Below are 14,843 nucleotides of genomic sequence, written 5' to 3'. Positions count from 1 at the left end.
AGGAAAGCAAAGAGAGATTATGAAATCAGGATAGCAAGAGAATCCAAGGCGAATCCCAGGGGATTTTTTCAGGTATACAGGACAAAGGTCAAGGACAAAGTTGGGCCCTTAAAGTCAGGGAGGGGGGAAGTGATCAATGGAAGCGAGGAAATAAGCAAAGCATTAAACAGCTACTTTTTATCACTGTCAGAAAAGAGGATATTATTAAGAAGATAAATAAATTAAAGAAGACAAAATCCCCAGGGCCGGATGAAATTTTCCCTCGAGTTTTGAAAGAGTGTAAGGAACAAATTAGCGGACCCCTCGTAAACTTATTTACAAAATCAGTAGACACGGGAGTTGTGCCAGACTTGTGGAAACAGGCAAATGTAGTACCCATATTTCAAAAGGAAGACAGAGCATCAGCGTCAAATTACTGGCCGATTACTTTGACGTCAGTAGTGGGGAAATTTCTTGAATCAATTATAGCAAATAGCATCCGATCGCATTTAGAGAAAAGCAAATTAATCTACGACTCTCAACATGGGTTTACAAAGGGAAAATCTTGTCTAACAAATCTGCTAACGTTTTTTAGGAAAGTCTTTGAGGTAGTAGATAATGACGAAAGTTACGATGTTATTTACTTAGACTTTAGCAAAGCGTTTGACAGAGTACCGCATTAGAGGCTTCTGAGAAAAGTTGAGGCTCATGGTATCGAGGGGAAAGTTTTAAATTGGATAAAATCATGGCTCACCGATAGAACACAGAGGGTCAGCGTAGATGGTGTTAAATCTGAGTGGGGCCGTGTAACCAGTGGGGTTCCCCAGGGGTCAGTACTGGGCCCACTCTTGTTCATAATCTACATAAACGATATAGATACTGGGATCAGCAGTGACATAAGCAAGTTTGCGGATGACACCAAAATAGGGCGGCAGATTAATTTAGGGCAGGATGCAAATGCACTACAGGAGGATTTAAATAAACTGCAGGAGTGGCCAGAAAAATAGCAAATGAAATTCAACACCAGCAAGTGCAGCGTACTTAATATTGGAAGAACAAATACTGTCAAAGTATACAGCCTTAACAACATCAACCTAGAGAAGTCGACTTGTGAAAGAGACTTAGGGGTACTTGTAAGCCCGGACCTACGGCCTAGAAAACAGTGCGTTAATGTTCGAAATAAGGCAAACAGAGTATTGGGTTTTATATCTAGAAGTGTAAGTAATAAGAGTGCAGAGGTCTTATTGCAACTATATCTTGCGCTAGTCAGGCAGCATCTCGATTATGGGGTTCAGTTCTGGTGCCCCTATTATAGAATGGGTGAAAGGAATCAATAAAGGTGATATAGATAAAGTTCTTATAATATCCGAGCAGGATAGGATTCGTAGCAACGGATTTAAGCTGGATAAGTTTAGGTTTAGGAGGGAGATAGGAAGGAAGTGGTTAGGGTGGTGGACGAGTGGAACAAGCTTAGGAACTTTGTAGTAAGTGCTGGAACGCTGGAAAGTTTTAAAAGGAGGCTGGATAGATTCATGGATGATAGAGAGTGGTAGTAACTCTCGACAGCAGCTGCCATGCACAGGCCAACCGGCCTATTACAGACTCCTTATTTTCTTATGTACACCCCCCACACCCACATTCACCCCCCACACACCAAACACACCCACATTCACCCCCTACACACCCACATTCAACCCCCATACACACCTTTTCCTGTGGGTAGACAAAAGTGTGAATCTGGTCTGCGATGCCGGGCAGGTCAGTGTTGTGGGCGCGGCAGGTGTAGACGCCTCTATCCTTTGGACTCAGATCCCGCACCAACAGGTCACCATTAGCTAGTACCTGAAGAAGGACGTGATAGTCAACAACTCCCTCAGGTCACGACGGGAGAAAATACTGTAGCAGGTTAATGTCACAGTGAGATGACTTAACATGGATTACTAGTTTTTGACCTGACCTGACCTGGCCTGACCTAACCTACTTGTATATAAAGTTATCATCTATCAATATAACTATTTTCTACGTCGTGGTTATCATAATTCTTCTTTGTCGTTCTTTAGTCTTACTTATATAATATTAAACGGATCACCTAAAGATTAAGACAGGTGTAGAGTAAGTGTGTGTGTGTGTGTGTGTGTGTGTGTGTGTGTGTGTGTGTGTGTGTGTGTCCAAAAGATGGCGGAACTCGAGCATCATCGCAACCTACCAGGAAAAAGGTGACCGTTCATTCTGTGGCAACAGCTGAGGCATATCTCTCTTGGCTGTGGCGGGTAAGGTACTTGCCAGAATTATGCTCTGTATATTAGCCCAACACATTGCTGAGTCCACTCTGCCTGAGATGCAATGTGGCTTCCTTAAAGATCGTAGCACAACTGACATGATCTTTACCGTGCGTCAACTTAAAGAAAAATGCCATGAACAGAACCGTGACCTCTAGATTGCTTTGATCGACTTCACGAAAGCTTTTGATACCGGCAATAGTGAAGTACTATGGACAGTTCTCTCTAAGTTTGGCGTCCCTCCAAAATTTATTAAAATCCTCAAGACCTTCGATGAGGACATGCAAGCATGTGTATTCTCAAGAGGCATCAAGTCCAAACTCTTTAGTGTTGAGGTCGGTGTAAAACAGGGGTGCATTCTGGCCCCCGTCATCTTCAATCTCTACCTCACAGCAGTGACCCTGATCAGCTGTAACTCCATGAACGACGATGGCGGTGTGAAGATCCAATTCCGCTTAGACGGCAACCTGTTCAACCTCCGCCGCCTCCAGGCAATAACAAAAACGTCGACCTCCCGCCTCCTTGAGCTCCAATATGCTGACAACTGCGCGCTCGTTGCTCACTCCTCAGAAGCTATCCATCACAGACTCTCCATTATCTCCGCAATATATCAGACCATCGGACTAAAAATTAACATAAAAAAACAAGAGATAATTGCTCAACACAGAGGCTCAGACCCACCACCTGCACTCCTGGTCAACGGAGAACCTGTCAAACAAGTAGAACATTTTACCTACCTCGGCAGCGTTCTTACTCTCAAGAACAACGTCGACGAGGATATCCAGGCTCGGATCCATCTTGCAGCTGCCTCCTTTCGTCGTCTGCGCGCCAGTGGTCGACAATAACAGCCTCAAAGTTACAACCAAACTTTCTGTTTACCAAGCTGTCCGTATTTTCACCATCTTATTTGGTTCGGAGGCGTGGATTACTTACCAAAGGCACATCAGAGCTCTCGAGGCCTCCCATATACGTTGTCTGACCTGGCATAACCAAGTCCCTCATACTCACATCATCCTGCGCGCCAACACCACCAGCATAGAGGCATTTCTGGCGAAGCGACAGTTGCAATGGACGGGACACGTCATCCACATGCCAGAGCACCGACCCTCCTGCCAGATCCTCTATGGGCAGCTGCCCGAGGCAAGCCGCAGCCCTGGAGGACAATGCAAAAGGTACAAAGAACAGCTCAGAATGACCCTCAAAAACTGTAACCTTCCTCCAAAGGATCTTGAAACTATTACATTCGACCGTAGTCTTTGGCGCTCCACCTGTACCCAAGGCATCAAACATCTCGAGAACGAGCGTAATAGAGCCAGTTGTGCCTGTAGGGAAAGGAGACACAATCGCACTCCTAGAGACCTCCCACCAAACCCGGAGCCACATCCAGTAGCACCGCCGACAACATCCCTAGTTCACCATTCATCATCATCGATTTATAATGAAGCAGAGTAAGTGCGTGTTACCTGGTACTTGGTCTGGCGTGGGGTCGAGAGCAGGGTGTTTTGGAATAGCCAGGTGGTTGTCATGGTAGGAGGGTGGCTGTGTAGGCGGCAGGGCAACACCAACGTCTGGCCGTGCTGAGCTACTGCTTGGCGAGCGAACTGATAGATGCGGGGAACGAAGGACATCACTTCCTTCCCCAGCCTGCACGTGTGACCTAACATCCTGTCCACGTTCTCTGTCACGGGAACAAACAACTGAGGTGACAAACACATTAATGACCAACACACACACACACACACACACACACCACCAAGCACTGGAAAGGTTTGGCAGTGGACTACTGCACCACCCTCGTCATCGCCACCTCCTGCCACCAGCAGTCCGCCACTACAACAAAATACAGCCCATAAGAGCCCGCACCGATAGATATAAGAACAGCACCATCCCATCTATTGTTAAAATAATAAACAACTCCTGATTTATGTACTGTACAGCCCTGTAAATGTATTCAATGCATATTATATCATTATGTCTAAATCACATGTAAGTCTGTATATTTTCAGCCACCGGCTGCAACTCTATTAATAAACCTTTTATTATTATTATTATTATTATTATTATTATTATTATTATTATTATTATTATTATTATTATTACACATTATAACCACTACAAAAACAACTATAAATTAGGTTTACTGTTAAATAGCTTGGAGGATAAAGGCTATTACTGGTGTGGAGGATAAAGGCTATTGCTAGTGTGGAGGATAAAGGCTATTACTAGTGTGGAGGATAAAGGCTATTACTAGTGTGGAGGATAAAGGCTATTACTGGTGTGGAGGATAAAGGCTATTACTGGTGTGGAGGATAAAGGCTATTACTGGTGTGGAGGATAAAGGCTATTACTAGTGTGGAGAGGCTATTTAGTGTGGAGGATAAGGCTATTACTAGTGTGGAGGATAAAGGCTATTGCTAGTGTGGAGGATAAAGGCTATTACTACTGTGGAGAGATAAAGCTATTACTAGTGTGGAGATAAAAAAGCTATTACTGGTGTGGAGGAAAAGCTATTGCTAGTGTGGAGATAAGGCTATTGCTAGTGTGAGATAAAAACTATTACTAGTGTGGAGATAAAGGCTATTGCTGGTGTGGAGGATAAAGGCTATTACTAGTGTGGAGGATAAAAGAGCTATTACTAGTGTGGAGATAAAGGCTATTACTAGTGTGGAGGATAAAAGGCTATTACTGGTGTGGAGGATGAAAGGCCATTACTAGTGTGGAGGATAAAGAGCTATTACTGGTGTGGAGGATAAAAGCTATTATAGTGTGGAGGATAAAAGCTATTATTACTGGTGTGGAGGATAAAGGCTATTACTGGTGTGGAGGATAAAGGCTATTGCTAGTGTGGAGGATAAAGGCTATTACTAGTGTGGAGGATAAAGGCTATTACTAGTGTGGAGGATAAAGGCTATTACTGGTGTGGAGGATAAAGGCTATTACTGGTGTGGAGGATAAAGGCTATTACTGGTGTGGAGGATAAAGGCTATTACTAGTGTGGAGGATAAAGGCTATTACTAGTGTGGAGGATAAAGGCTATTTATAGTGTGGAGGATCATTACAGGTGTGTGTCTCACCCAACAACTGGACGGTAAAGTATCGGGTGAACAGGTGACCAGCCGGGGTCCTCACGTCTAGCTGGTATCGACCCTGTAAGTGAGAATTCCACGTTACTCCCGAAGGAATGGCAGAGAGAGAGAGAGAGAGAGAGAGAGAGAGAGAGAGAGAGAGAGAGAGAGAGAGAGAGAGAGAGACATATAAACACAAGTAAACACAACATTAATCACTACCAACCTCACTTAGTACACAAACTCCCTAACCTAACCTGACCTGACCTGACCCCCCTCAGGTAAGATTAGGGTGAAATAAACTGGGGGAGGAAGGGAGGTAAGATTCAGGTGATATTTTTTTTAATAATAAACAAAAGTAGGAGTTAGCCAATCAGGTGCTAGAGACATAAGTAAACAAGTATAGATAGCCAATCAGATGCTACAGACGTTAAGTAAACAGGTATAGCTAGCCAATCAAATGCTTCGGTAAAGAAGTCTAGTTAGCCAATCCGGTACAGGCCTTACCTGGTCGTCTGGAGAAGCACAGTCAATATAGATGACGGAGGAGAGATGAACCTTGGCCCCGCCCCTCACACTGTCGATCATTTCCTCCTGCATCGCCTCCTTCTGTAGAGAGAGAGAGAGAGAGAGAGAGAGAGAGAGAGAGTTAGTTTGATAAATAATGGTCGAGTTCATCACCTTCGTACTCAAGGGGTTAATTCATCGTACTCAAGGGGTTAAGACATCGTACTCAAGAGGTTAAGACATCGTACTCAAGAGGTTAAGACATCGTACTCGAGGGGTTAAGACATCGTACTCAAGGGGTTAATTCATCGTACTCAAGGGGTTAAGACAACGTGCTCAAGAGGTTAAGACATCGTACTCAAGGGGTTAATTCATCGTACTCAAGGGGTTAAGACAACGTACTCAAGAGGTTAAGACATCGTACTCAAGGGATAAGACACCGTACTCGAGGGGTTAAGACATCGTACTCAAGGGATAAGACACCGTACTCAAGGGGTTAAGACATCGTACTCAAGGGTTAAGACATCGTACTCGAGGGGTTAAGACATCGTACTCAGAGGTAAAGACATCATGTACTCAAGGGGTTAAGACATCGTACTCAAGGGTTAAGACATCGTACTCAAGGGGGACATCGTACTCAAGGTTAAGACATCGTACTCAAGGGGTTAAGACATCGTACTCAAGGGTTAAGACATCGTACTCAAGGGGTTAAGACATCGTACTCAAGGGATTAAAACATCGTACTCAAGAGGTTAAGACATCGTACTCAAGGGGTTAAAACATCGTACTCAAGGGATTAAAACATCGTACTCAAAGAGTTAAGACATCGTACTCAAGGGGTTAAAACATCATACTCAAGGGGTTAAAACATCGTACTCAAGGGGTTAAAACATCGTACTCAAGGGATTAAAACATCGTACTCAAAGAGTTAAAACATCGTACTCAAGGAGTTAAAACATCGTACTCAAGGGGTTAAAACATCGTACTCAAGAGGTTAAGACATCGTACTCAAGGGGTTAAAACATCGTACTCAAGAGGTTAAGACATCGTACTCAAGGGGTTAAAACATCGTACTCAAGGGGTTAAAACATCGTACTCAAGGGATTAAAACATCGTACTCAAGAGGTTAAGACATCGTACTCAAGGGGTTAAAACATCGTACTCAAGGGATTAAAACATCGTACTCAAAGAGTTAAGACATCGTACTCAAGGGGTTAAAACATCATACTCAAGGGGTTAAAACATCGTACTCAAGGGGTTAAAACATCGTACTCAAGGGATTAAAACATCGTACTCAAAGAGTTAAAACATCGTACTCAAGGAGTTAAAACATCGTACTCAAGGGGTTAAAACATCGTACTCAAGAGGTTAAGACATCGTACTCAAGGGGTTAAAACATCGTACTCAAGAGGTTAAGACATCGTACTCAAGGGGTTAAAACATCGTACTCAAGGGGTTAAAACATCGTACTCAAGGGATTAAAACATCGTACTCAAGAGGTTAAGACATCGTACTCAAGGGGTTAAAACATCGTACTCAAGGGATTAAAACATCGTACTCAAGGGATTAAAACATCGTACTCAAGAGGTTAAGACATCGTACTCAAGAGGTTAAGACATCGTACTCAAGAGGTTAAAACATCGTACTCAAGGGATTAAAACATCGTACTCAAGGGGTTAAAACATCGTACTCAAGAGGTTAAGACATCGTACTCAAGGGGTTAAGACATCGTACTCAAGGGTTAAGACATCGTACTCAGGAGTTAAGACATCGTACTCAAGGGGTTAAGACACCGTGCTCAAGAGGTTAAGACATCGTACTCAAGGGTTAAGACATCGTACTCAAGGGCTTAAGACACCGTACTCAAGGGTTAAGACATTGTACTCAAGGGGTTAAGACATCGTACTCAAGGGTTAAGACAACGTACTCAAGGGTTGACATCGTACTCAAGGGGTTATGACACAAAACTCAAGGGTTAAGACATCGTACTCAAGGGGTTAAGACAACGTACTCAAGGGGTTAAGACACGGTACTCAAGGGGTTAATACATCGTACTCAAGGGGTTAAGACAACGTACTCAAGGGTTTAAGACACTGTACTCAAGGGGTTAATACATCGTACTCACGGGGTTTAGACAACGTACTCAAGGGGCTAAGACACCGTACTCAAGGGTTAAGACACCGTACTCAAGGGGTTAAGACATCGTACTCAAGGGGTTAAGACACCGTACTCAAGGGGTTAAGACATCGTACTCAAGGGGTTAAGACATCGTACTCAAGGGGTTAAGACACCGTACTCAAGGGGTTAATACATCGTACTCAAGGGTCAAGACATCGTACTCGAGGGGTTAAGACATCGTACTCAAAGGGTTAAGACATCGTACTCAAGGGGTTAAGATTTCGTACTCAAAGGGTCAAGGTATGTACTCAAAGGGTTAAGGTACGTACTGAAGAGGATAAAGTACGTACTCAAATGGATAAAGTACATACTCAAAGGGTTAAAGTACATACTCAAGGGGTTAACGTACGTACTCAAGAGGATAAAGTATGTACTCAAGGGGTTAAAGTACGTACTCAAGGGGTTAACGTACTTGATGGTGAAGCGGTGTATGGTCCTTGTACCAGGTAAGGACGGAGCCGGTAGGGGCGTATACCTCACACTGCAGAAGGGCGTCTTGCTGCTGGTAGAGGAAGGCCTTGCGGGGAGAGCAGGCGCTACCCCAGATCACCTGTGGCGGCGCTTCCTTCACGCCAAATGATCCTTTAATTGGGGGATACAGTATTGGTGATGGTGGTAGTGGTAGTGGTGATAGTGATGGTGGTAGTGGTGGTGGTGATAGTGGTGGTGGTGATAGTGGTAGTGGTGATAGTGGTAGTGGTGATAGTGGTGGTAGTGGTGGTGGTGATAGTGGTAGTGGTGATAGTGATGGTAGTAGTGGTGGTGGTGATAGTGGTAGTGGTGATAGTGATGGTAGTGTGGTGGTGATAGTGGTAGTGTGATGGTGGTAGTAGTGGTATGATAGTGGTAGTGGTGATAGTGGTAGTGGTGGTGATAGTGGTAGTGTGAGGATAGTAGTAGTGGTGATAGTGATAGTGGCAGTGGTGATAGTGTAAGTAGTGGTGATAGTGATGGTGGTAGTGGATGGTGGTGATAGTGGTAGTGGTGATAGTGATAGTGGTGGTAGTGGTGATAGTGACAGTGGTGATAGTGGTGATAGTGGTGGTGGTGGTAGTGGTGATAGTGGTAGTGGTGATAGTGGTAGTGGTGATAGTGATGGTGGTTGTGGTGATAGTGGTAGTGGTGATAGTGATGATAGTAGTGTGAGTGGTAGTGGTGATAGTGATGGTGGTAGTGTTGTAGTGAAGGTGGTAGTGGTGATAGTGGTGGTAGTGATGGTGGCAGTGGTGATAGTGGTAGTGGTGATAGTGATGATAGTAGTAGTGGTGATAGTGATAGTGGTGATAGTGAAGGTGATGGTTATAGTGGTGATAGTGGTAGTGGTGATAGTGATGGTGGTAAGGTAGTGAAGGTGGTGGTGATAGTGGTGGTAGTGATGGTGGCAGGGTGATAGTGGTAGTGGTGATAGTGATGATAGTAGTAGTGGTGATAGTGATAGTGGTGATAGTGATAGTGGTGATGGTTATGATGGTGATAGTGGTAGTGGTGATAGTGATGGTGGTAGTGTTGGTAGTGAAGGTGGTAGTGGTGATAGTGGTGGTAGTGATGGTGGTAGTGGTGATAGTGGTAGTGGTGATAGTCGTTGTTCCGATCATGGTGAAAGCATTACAGGTGATAATGGTAGTAATAAGAGTAACAATGGTAATGAGAGAACGATGATGGTGGCAGTAATGGTTGAATGGTGCCATGGTAAACACTCTTAAACCTTACTTAACAATACACAACTGGGTATATCTCGCTAACTACTGGGTATAACTCGTTAACTACTGGGTATATCTCGCTAACTACTGGGTATATCTCGCTAACGACTGGGTATATCTCGTTAACTAATGGGAATATCTCGCTAACAACTGGGTATATCTCGTTAACTACTGGGTATATCTCGCTAACTACTGGGTATATCTCGCTAACTACTGGGTATAACTTGTTAACTACTGGGTATATCTCGCTAACTACTGGGTATATCTCGTTAACTAATGGGAATATCTCGCTAACTACTGGGTATATCTCGCTAACTACTGGGTATATCTCGCTAACTACTGGGTATAACTTGTTAACTACTGGGTATATCTCGCTAACTACTGGGTATATCTCGCTAACTACTGGGTATATCTCGTTAACTAATGGGAATATCTCGCTAACTACTGGGTATATCTCGCTAACTACTGGGTATAACTCGTTAACTACTGGGTATATCTCGCTAACTACTGGGTATATCTCGCTAACTACTGGGTATATCTCGCTAACTACTGGGTATAACTCGTTAACTACTGGGTATACCTCGTTAACTACTGGGTATATCTCGCTAACTACTGGGTATATCTCGTTAACTACTGGGTATATCTCGTTAACTACTGGGTATACCTCGTTAACTACTGGGTATATCTCGTTAACTACTGGGCATATCTCCTTAACTACTGGGTATACCTCGTTAGCTACTGGGTATACCTCGCTAACTACTGGGTATATCGGCACGTGAGATAGTTTCACCCTTTGAGGACGATGGTTTAACCCTTTGATGATGATGGTTTAACCCTTTGATGATGATGGTTTAACCCTTTGAGGACGATGGTTTAACCCTTTGAGATGATGGTTTAACCCTTTGAGGACGATGGTTTAACCCTTTGATGATGATGGTTTAACCCTTTGATGATGATGGTCTAACCCTTTGAGGACGATGGTTTAACCCTTTGATGACGATGGTTTAACCCTTTGATGATGATGGTTTAACCCTTTGAGGACGATGGTTTAACCCTTTGATGATGATGGTTTAACCCTTTGAGGATGATGGTTTAACCCTTTGATGATGATGGTTTAACCCTTTGATGACGATGGTTTAACCCTTTGATGATGATGGTTTAACCCTTTGATGATGATGGTCTAACCCTTTGAGGACGATGGTTTAACCCTTTGATGATGATGGTTTAACCCTTTGATGACGATGGTTTAACCCTTTGATGATGATGATTTAACCCTTTGATGATGATGGTCTAACCCTTTGAGGACGATGGTTTAACCCTTTGATGACGATGGTTTAACCCTTTGATGATGATGGTTTAACCCTTTGATGATGATGGTTTAACCCTTTGATGATGATGGTTTAACCCTTTGATGATGATGGTCTAACCCTTTGAGGACGATGGTTTAACCCTTTGATGACGATGGTTTAACCCTTTGATGACGATGGTTTAACCCTTTGATGATGATGGTCTAACCCTTTGATGATGATGGTTTAACCCTTTGAGGACGATGGTTTAACCCTTTGATGATGATGGTTTAACCCTTTGAGGACGATGGTTTAACCCTTTGAGGACGATGGTTTAACCCTTTGATGATGATGGTTTAACCCTTTGAGGAAAATGGTTAGGTGAGTATCTCCTTGTTGAATTAGGCAAGTCAATCTAGATATTAGTTACTTCAGCTAGTACAAGAATTATTTACTTCAGCTAAGCCAAGAATTAGTTACTTCAGCTAGGCCAAGAATTAGTTACTTCAGCTAGGCCAAGAATTAGTTACTTCAGCTAGGCCAAGAATGAGTTACTTCAACTAGGCCAAGAATTAGTTACTTCAGCTAGGACAAGAATTATTTACTTCAGCTAGGACAAGAATTATTTACTTCAGCTAGGCCAAGAATTAGTTACTTCAGCTAGGCCAAGAATTAGTTACTTCAGCTAGGCCAAGAATTAGTTACTTCAGCTAGGCCAAGAATTAGTTACTTCAGCTAAGCCAAGAATTAGTTACTTCAGCTAAGCCAAGAATTAGTTACTTCAGCTAGGACAACAAGAGATAAATCAAGCTGGGATAATAATGGCCAAATCTAGGCAGGTAATAATCGGCTAGTAGAAGTAGTTTACAAATCTAATTAGGTGAAAACAGGTAAGCAGATCCCCCTGAAATGCGAAAACTTTACAAACTAACAGGAAAAAACTTCAATTATTCTCGATATTTAGGTTCTGGAAGGAGATATATTTTATTTGTTTAAATCATTTTGAGTTTTAGTATTTACATTTTATCTTCCAAGTGTTGAAATGCAATGATAAACAGACTGTAATGAAGTGGTTTGGTGTATTATGGTTCGTTGTGTTTCGAGTTTCATGAATAAGGCTTGGGTTTGGTACATACCTTTCTTGTTGCTGTTGTTGCTGTTTTTGTTGTTCTGAGATGTGTTGCGGATCTGGTGGGGGAATGGGTAAGGTAAGGTTAGGTCATGTCAGGTCAAAGGTCATTATAATTGGGTTCAGTTAATAATGGTAATAGAATGTTTCTTTAATTTGAATTGGTTTCAACTTTGAGATAATGGGTATTCATATATGAGAGAGAGAGAGAGAGAGAGAGAGAGAGAGAGAGAGAGAGAGACTTACCATAGGAACGGCTGGAACTGTCTGTAGCAAGGCCATTAAGACAGGTAAAGCCAGGTAGATCTTCATCATCAACCACACCTGTAATATCACCACCACTATTACCACAACACACCTGTAATATGAACACACCTGTAATATCACCACCACTATTACCACAACACACCTGTAATATGAACACACCTGTAATATCACCACCACTATTACCACAACACACCTGTAATATGAACACACCTGTAATATCACCACCACTATTACCACAACACACCTGTAATATGAACACACCTGTAATATCACCACCACTATTACCACAACACACCTGTAATATGAACACACCTGTAATATCACCACCACTATTACCACAACACACCTGTAATATGAACACACCTGTAATATCACCACCACTATTACCACAACACACCTGTAATATGAACACACCTGTAATATCACCACCACTATTACCACAACACACCTGTAACAAACACAGTTGCGATATTAATGTTTGTACCCAACCAACTGTTTTATTACTATATCCAACCTGAAGTACTGTATGTGTCTCATGTCACTGGGCGTCTACCTACATAGTAACAACACACTGTCTCCAATATTTCAAGGAGTGAGAAAGATAAGGTTTTTTTTTAATACTTTTAATATTTTCGTATTTTCTGGTGTAAGGGATTAATTTGTGATAGTATGAGTTGTGTCTGTTAGTATCTGAAATGCCCGTGGGGTGTCGCTGTTGTTGTGGGACTATTTGGTGTTGTGGTTCAGTGTTGACCAAGGACCGTGTCTTTAAAGCGAGGGATACTGAGGTAGTAACACGCCACCATACTTTACTCCACAGCTTCTCAATATCAAACTTATCAGTTTGTTGCGTCAGTCGAAGTCCATCAGGGTTGAATTTTTGGACCATAGGACCCCAGGGGCAAGCGTCCCTTTTAGTGGCCCAGAACAAAAGTCCATTTTAGGGGGGCCCTTTTGTTATTTTATATCTTTTATATACTACTACCCATCCCAGCTACTTTCACCCAAATTCCTTGTAAACAAAGTCAAGCGAGCTCCCGTAGCAAAGTCAAGGGAGCTCCCGGAGCAATGTTCAACGCTTCACTTTTAACTACATGTAGCAGTTAAAAGTGAAGTGTTGGGTAAAAATGAATTACCAGACATACGACTCATTCGGGTGGACGAGGGACAGCGGTCGGTTGCTTGGCTGTAGCTCCGCCTCAGTGCTGCTCACGCTATACGTACTTACATGTATGGTATGGCTTAAATTACATTAATACAGTTTAGTTGTGTGGGGTAGGAGAGCGTATGCTGACTTTAGGGAGTGCTACACTTAGGTCAGGATTATATATATATATATATATATATATATATATATATATAAAACAAAGAAATTTGTCTCTCTGTGTGTTTGTTTGTTTGTGTGTCCGCACGAGAATCTCGGAAACTACTTTACCGATCTGTAGTGATGATGGATGGTGTTATATGTAGTGATGATGGATGATGTTATATGTAGTGATGAAGGGTGGTGTTATGTGTAGTGATGATGGATGGTGTTATATGTAGTGATGAAGGGTGGTGTTATGTGTAGTGAAGATGGATGGTGTTATATGTAGTGATGATGGATGGTGTTATATGTAGTGATGATGGATGATGTTATATGTAGTGATGATGGATGGTGTTATATGTAGTGATGATGGATGGTGTTATATGTAGTGATGATGGATGATGTTATATGCAATGATGATGGATGGTGTTATATGTAGTGATGATGGATGATGTTATATGCAATGATGATGGATGATGTTATATGTAGTGATGATGGATGTTGTTATATGTAGTGATGATGGATGGTGTTATATGTGATGATGATGGGTGGTGTTATATGTAGTGATGATGGGTGGTGTTATATGTAGTGATGATGGATGGTGTTATATGTAGTGATGATGGATGATGTTATATGTAGTGATAATGGGTGGTGTTATATGTAGTGATGATTAGACAATAAAATAATAACAGTTTAATGCTAAAAAAATATACTTTGCTGTACTGTTGTAGTGAAAAACAAGGTGGAACTTACATACACCGTGAATGAACTATTGATGGAAGAAGTTTTGGGGACTGAACAGTGAGACAATGTGGAGCCTCCCGGAGGGTGGCGTCCTACCGTGGCCTAGCGAATAAGCCGCCATATATATCGATAAAATCACACAGGGAAAAGGGAAACAATGGAGCACTTTCGTCTTTCTTCAAGACTCCATTATTTCCCTTTTCCCTGTGTGATTTTATCAAGATTTATCTTATCCACGTTTTCATTGTGGATCTACATGAAAAAAAAATAAAATAAAAAATAAAACACACACATACATATATATATATATATATATATATATATATATATATATATATATATATATATATATATATATATATATATATATATATATATATATATATATATATATATGCTGATA

General features: G+C 42.1%; 1 protein-coding gene across 1 annotated transcript in view; it reads right to left on the bottom strand.

Moving 5' to 3' along the window:
• Positions 1 to 14,843, bottom strand: part of LOC121860129 (zwei Ig domain protein zig-4-like) — a 30,815-nt gene that overhangs the window by 1,492 nt on the left and 14,480 nt on the right. The window contains exons 2-8 of the mRNA XM_042357162.1: positions 12,370 to 12,447; positions 12,131 to 12,182; positions 8,421 to 8,590; positions 5,831 to 5,932; positions 5,333 to 5,405; positions 3,722 to 3,936; positions 1,687 to 1,821 (exon numbers count right to left, since the gene is read on the bottom strand). Coding sequence (XP_042213096.1) covers positions 1,687 to 1,821; positions 3,722 to 3,936; positions 5,333 to 5,405; positions 5,831 to 5,932; positions 8,421 to 8,590; positions 12,131 to 12,182; positions 12,370 to 12,438 — 816 coding nt within the window. The 5' untranslated portion in view covers positions 12,439 to 12,447. The remainder of the gene's footprint in view (positions 1 to 1,686; positions 1,822 to 3,721; positions 3,937 to 5,332; positions 5,406 to 5,830; positions 5,933 to 8,420; positions 8,591 to 12,130; positions 12,183 to 12,369; positions 12,448 to 14,843) is intronic.

Source organism: Homarus americanus, unplaced genomic scaffold (assembly GCF_018991925.1).
Source record: "Homarus americanus isolate GMGI-L3 unplaced genomic scaffold, GMGI_Hamer_2.0 scaffold5831, whole genome shotgun sequence".
Classification (NCBI taxonomy): Eukaryota; Metazoa; Arthropoda; class Malacostraca; order Decapoda; family Nephropidae; genus Homarus; species Homarus americanus.
Note: the sequence above shows the minus strand (reverse complement) of the source record. Positions and strands in the feature narration are given on the sequence as shown.